The sequence below is a fragment of the Amphibalanus amphitrite genome, unplaced genomic scaffold, assembly GCF_019059575.1.
Source record: "Amphibalanus amphitrite isolate SeventyFive unplaced genomic scaffold, NRLGWU_Aamphi_draft 000366F_arrow, whole genome shotgun sequence".
NCBI classification, from domain to species: domain Eukaryota; kingdom Metazoa; phylum Arthropoda; class Thecostraca; order Balanomorpha; family Balanidae; genus Amphibalanus; species Amphibalanus amphitrite.
This window is the reverse complement of record NW_024881860.1, coordinates 168573-174572: the sequence shown is the minus strand read 5'-3', so window position 1 is coordinate 174572 and position 6000 is coordinate 168573. Positions and strand designations below refer to the sequence as shown.

The window sequence follows — 6000 nt, the reverse complement described above, 5'->3', positions numbered from 1 at the left end:
GAGGACTCAGCTAGTCGCCAGCCGCGCCGCTGCTGCAGCGGTGGAGCGGGCCGCGGCCGCCGATGGGCCGAGGTCGGCCCCGCGCCGCGCCGCGAGACCGCCCCGTGTTGGCCGGCGGCGGCGGCGCCGAGTTGCCGGGCCCCCTCCTGCCGCCCGCCGCCCCGCCCCGGCCGGCGCCGCCCCCTCCCAGGCGGCGCCGGCCGTGCCGCGAGGCGACACGCATCGATCGGCGCGCTGCTGGCCGGCCAGGCGCGGCCTTGGCGCGAACGGCGCGTCTCGTGCGGCGGCGTACCACGTGACCGGCCGCGCGCCGCGCCGCCGCCGCCGAGTCGATAAAGCGCGCGCGCGCGCCGCGGCGCCGCGGCGGCCGCTGCGTGGCTGGCCGGCTGCAGCGGGCGCCGCCGCGGAATGCTGGCGGCCGACAGTCGCGAGCGGGCAGCGCGAGCGCCGGCCGCCGCCGCCGCCGTCTGCAGCGCGCCAGCGCGCCGCGAGCACGGCGTCCGGTCACCGCCGAGGGGGCGTGCAGCGGGCACACGCTGCCGGCACCGCGTATTGAGCGGCCCCGCTCTGTGACGCCGCAGCGCCGCGCGCGGCGACCGCCCCCGGCGCGGACAGTGAGTGCGAGCGGTCAGTGGCGGGGTGTCGGAGTGACCGGGTCACGCGGCTGACCCGGAAGTGACCTCGTTGACCGGTATCGTGCGTGACCTGCTGATCAGCAGCGCTACTCCGCCAGACGCGGCGGGGCGTGTGTGGACTGCCGGAGCGGACGGCGGGGTTCTCAGCGCCGGCGGGGGCGTCACTGGCCGCCTCCCGTCCCTGCGCTGACCCGGTCGGCAGTGGGCCGCCGCCGCGGGCTGCTCCCAGCCAGCTCCGAGCAGCCGCTCTCCGCCGCTCGGTCCGCCCATCCGCCGGGCGCCGCGCCTGACCTCGGCCCCCTCCCCGTCCCCCGGCGGCGCCGCCCCCGTCCGCCGCGCCGCCGCCGCCGCCGCTGCGCCGCCCATGGAGGTGGTGCCCATCCTGCACAACAACCGGCCGGCCTACCAGGTGGTGACGGTGCCGACGCGTCGCCGACGTCGCGCGCGGCGCCGCACAGTGGCGGCCGACACGGCCGACCCGCGCGGCCGCAGCCACCTCTCCAACAAGACGGCCGAGGACCGCGTGCTCGAGTACGGCACGGAGCTGTTCCGCAGCAGCGGCGAACTGCTGCTCTGCCAGTTCTGCGACAAGCCGGTCGACCCGCGCCGGCGCAGCTCCATCGAGTACCACCTGAAGAGCTTCTCGCACCAGCGCAAGGTGCGCTCTCTGACGGCCGGCAGCCCGCTAAGCTCCGAGGGCGCGGGCGAGGGCGCCGCGCCACCGGGCGACGAGCCGGACCTGGTGCCGCTCGGACCCGACTCAGGTGGGTGCTGGGGGACATGACGAGGTGCTGGGTCCCGACTAAGGTGGGTACTCCACCGCACAGGGCAGGGGAAGGAGAGGATAAGGGCGCATGTGGTTGCTTTACCGGACAGGGCATACCAGGAGAGGGCAGAGGAGGGTCACAGGTGGGTAGTGGGTACGACGCCGGGTAGGACAGGACAGGACCCTAGTCAGGCTAGGATACTGGGACCACACACAGGTGGGTACGGCATTCGCCGGACAGGACAGGGCTGAGACAGTTTGGTGCATACTGCACCGGGCAGGACAGGGCGCTGGCGCCCGCACAGGTGGATACGGCACGGGACAGGACAGGACAGGACAGGACAGGACAGGGACAAAGATGGGTACGGCACGGCACAGGGCAGTGAAAGGACAGGATATAGATAAAGGCTCGCTCAAGACGGGTGGGTGCCGGTGCTGCACCGGACATGGCATGATACAGGTGGGTACTGCTTCGGACAGAACAGTACAGGACTGGGCTATGTCGAACAGGGCAGGAAAGGACACTCATTTGATAACTGTTATGCATGGCATGCTGCTGGATTGAACAGGTGGTTATGTCTGATAGACCGCTGGACGGACATGTGTAGGCATACGGTATTATGGGACAGGAGGGACAGGACATAGAAACGGATTCTGACGGCACTCTCGGACGGGGACCATGGGCGGCGGAACGGGGAGGGCACCGGGGTACCGTGCCCCCCCCTTTGATTTGGGCATTTTAACATTAGCCCTATGGGCGCTGCATGGAAAGAATGAGACCAAAAGTCGGTAGTGCCCCCCTTGAAGGTGTTCTGCCCCTAATGACGGGTGGGGACGTGTTACTAACCGCCGGAACCAAGACATAATGCATAGGTGTGGCCAGATACCGCAATAGTGTGAGAAAGAATTCCCTGATTGTTTCTTGATCAAGGCTGCCAGTCGGCCATGAGATCATCACCATCCATCTAATATATCTCCCGACTACTAACCTACTGACGGTTACACGGATGGCCGCTCACTGCTCGGTGAACTGTTATCAACACGTGATTGTGATTTACCGATGTCATATTCCCACGGATAACGCAACCGTGCAAATAGTCGGATACACGGTTTGATGATCTTCGCTCATGGAAGTTTCATCTGGACCGTATAATAACGTCTGAATGGTGAATTCCTCAGCAGATTAACCTGCACCAGGACGGTAGTCCGAGGGGAATAATTCTCAACACGTCTTGTTGGTGGCGGAGGAAATGGGAAGGGGAGGTTACGACGCTCTCTATAATTCGCTCTTGGCTCATTTAGCGACAAGTGGTAAAAGGCAAAAGTGATGCATTTATTTTGTGTCGCATTTATTTTGTGTCGCAAGTGTTGACCCAGGACCTTTGACCTGACTTAAAATTACAAAAATACTTTTATTTTTGACACTCTTTCTAACACTGCCTGCCGCGTGTCTCTGCGTGGCCGAGGAGCAGTGTTAGATGCCCCCCAGTACTCTAAGGGAAATTAAGACCACCGACACGGCGCTAGTTAATATTTTACCTAAGGTCAATGGCTTAGGCTCCAAGGGTAAAAAGACGTCGAACTTGGCGTCTTGTGGACTTTGGAGCGTTTTACCCATTAACGTTTCATTCCTGTCGTTTTTTTTTTGCGATTGCTCAGAACACGCTAGCGATAGAGAGCTGAAAGCTTACACATCTAATCGTTTATTAAAACCGAATCGTGCGAGACCAACTACGTTTTCAGGTCAGGTCAGGTCACCGACCTATGACGTCTTAACCCGCGCCCTGGTGTGGGTCTGAGCCACCTTCGCCCTGGTGGGGGGGGGCCAAAATGACCCCCCCCGTCTAACTCGAAAACGAAGAGGGCTAGGAAGACGCGGAAAAAAGCAAACGAAAGCCCATAACAAGTACGTTCGAAAGTATTTCGGTCATTTTTTCGCTAAGGTCAATATTGAGGTCGCTAGAGGTCATCATAGGTCAAATTTCAGTGTTTTCGGTGTTGCCGGACATATTCCGCTGTAGCTCGGAAACTAGAAGAGCTAGAGAGCCGCGGAAAAAAGCAATCGATAGCTCTTTTCAAGCTCTTTCGCCAAGGTTCGTCAGATTTGACCTCAGCTCAACGGTTTGGCCTACAGAGGTCATGCAAGGTCAACTTGGCAAATTTCGTTGAAAATGTTTTTAACTATAGCATGCATTCACGAGAAAATAGAGAAACGATTCATGCACCATCGTGCTTGGCTCGTCGAGACGCGTCGAATGATATATAGTTTGACCTCGAAAGGTCATTTTGAAAATTTGACCTCAGGTCAAGGTCATGACCTTACCGAAATAGGTCATGCTGCATATCATTCGATCCGCATTGACGAGACAAACACGATAAACGTCGAACGGAGTCTCTATCTCTATTCAATAACAAGTAAGTGCAGAAAAACCGCTGGTGACCTCTGGTGACCAGGGAGATGACCTAGCGTGACCTCAGCGAGGTCACAAGCAAATGGTTTCACATGGGCTGTGATTTGCTGACCCAAGACACTTCAATAACGAAATATAGGAACAATCACGCCCGATTTAGCTGAAAAACAACTACTTTTCGATTCTCCCATTGACTTATAATGGGGAGCAGCGATGACCTGACCTGACCTTAGGTCACATTTATAAAAAATCCGAGATAGCCATTTTGTAGAGCTGGGTGACATCTTCAAGTACTGTAAATTTTACATCGATCGGATAAAAGCTGTGCCTTTGAGAGAGCTTTGAACTTTTTTAGAGGTGGTGTCAGTTTTGGTGACCTTGTGACCTGACCTGACCTGACCCGAACCCCCAAAAAAAGGACATGATGTAAAAATGTTGAATAAACAGCTATACAAAGTTTCAGGGCGCTAACTCAAGTGGTTTCTGAGTTATCGCTGAAAAACCACAGGGGGGGGCCAAAATGGCCCCCCCCCCACCAGGGCGAAGGTTAAGTGAACCTCTGCACGGTCTTAAAATGTCGCAACTTCGCAACGCCCTCATTGCAAGAGAAGCTTTTGCAGGGAGACGAAACGCATATACCGGGTGGCCCAGAAAAAACGTTCCGAACTTTGGAGGCCTATATATCAAATTTGAGTGCAAATAACGAGACAAAATTTTCAGCAAGTTTGCGTCATTTCCTTGCGCATTGGTATGCTAAATTACAACACTATACCATCATTTTCAAGTTGGCAATCTTGAGTTGAATTAAGCAAGACGTTTTTGCTTTTTTTGCCGATGTCAAACGATAGTGATGATTGAGTTAGACGCCCCATGTTATAAAATAGAATAGAAAAATAGAGCATGTGAATGAAACCAACACGTATGTTCTTATTTTAAATATTTGTGTCTCACTTATGTGCCAAATATTCAAATACTGAGCCAAAATGGTGCTCATGGATGCCATTCGTTTTAACATCAAATCATGATTCGTGGCACGGTGCATGGATTACTGCTGATTACCCTCCTTTCAGTAGATCAAACAGTAAATCGACCGGATAAGGAAAACAAACTAAAACAGACTAGTTCCTGTGCCAGAAGACCACATAACATTTTATGAAAAACAACATTGCCAGCAGATGACAAAAAAGAAAACTGGTTGAAAAGCTACCTTTTCCCAGGAATGTCAGCCAGGAAAGCATTTGAGCCACAAGATGGTTAGAAAACTGGAAACTTCTTCCGATGCCACTGGCACAGAGCCATCGTGGTTGCCTGATGGAATGTGTCATCCTGAGACCCGAACCATCAATGAGACTAGCTGCCAGTAGCAGCCATGGCTCTAGGCCGTGGTGCCGAGGGGTGAAAGTGACCTGTTCACTCACATTTTTGAGTAAACATCGGAGCAAAAAAGTAATTTTTACATGGCATGCTTGAAACACGAACCGTTTACAAAGTAATTTACCGAACACCATGAAAATCACACCATTTACTGAAAATGTGTGCCGCATTGACTATTCGAAGTTTCAATGTTGTATCTTTATCACTTTCTGAGAAATATTGATTTAAAGTTGGGAACTTTTTTTCTGGGCCACCCGGTGTAGGACATAAGTAATCTTCCGAAGTCTCACAACTCGCATATCTCGGATTTGTTTAGGGTCATGCCTATTGCCTGGAGTCAGACTTCTCATGTGACCTACCGTTAGAAGTCAATGATGTGGAACAAGTGATTTGGTAAAATCTTTAATCTTGGCGCCGGTAATTGTCTGATTCTGCCTCAAGTACACAGAATCGTGAATTCATGCACTCCTTGCAATGTTCGATTTCCAACTTTGGCTTTGACGACCATGCTTGTCGACATTTACATAATAACGTCACCTAGGGCATCGTAGTTTTCGTCGATAAATCCCGATCGAATTGAGCTACGAAGTCAGGAAAGCCGCCAGTGACCTCAGGAGGACATGCCGAATCGAATGATATCCAATATGACCTTCGGCCAACCCTGTGACCTGAGAAGCTATGACCTGACCCTGCTGACCTTGCCCAGACCAAAAGTATTTTATTCGGCGCGCCAAGCATTGCGGGCACAATGGTGCCAAAAAAACGCGTCTCTGTGACCTTCCTCGTCTAAGTTATTCACCAGAAACTGAACCCG

The 6000-nt window shown here is 54.4% G+C and overlaps 1 protein-coding gene across 1 annotated transcript in view; it reads left to right on the top strand.

Annotated features, from left to right (window-relative positions):
* Positions 1–423: 423 nt before the first annotated feature.
* Positions 424–6000, top strand: part of LOC122389636 — a 20121-nt gene continuing 14544 nt past the window's right edge. The window contains exon 1 of the mRNA XM_043381840.1: positions 424–1399. Within this exon, the coding sequence (XP_043237775.1) occupies positions 1000–1399 (400 nt within the window). The 5' untranslated portion in view covers positions 424–999. The remainder of the gene's footprint in view (positions 1400–6000) is intronic.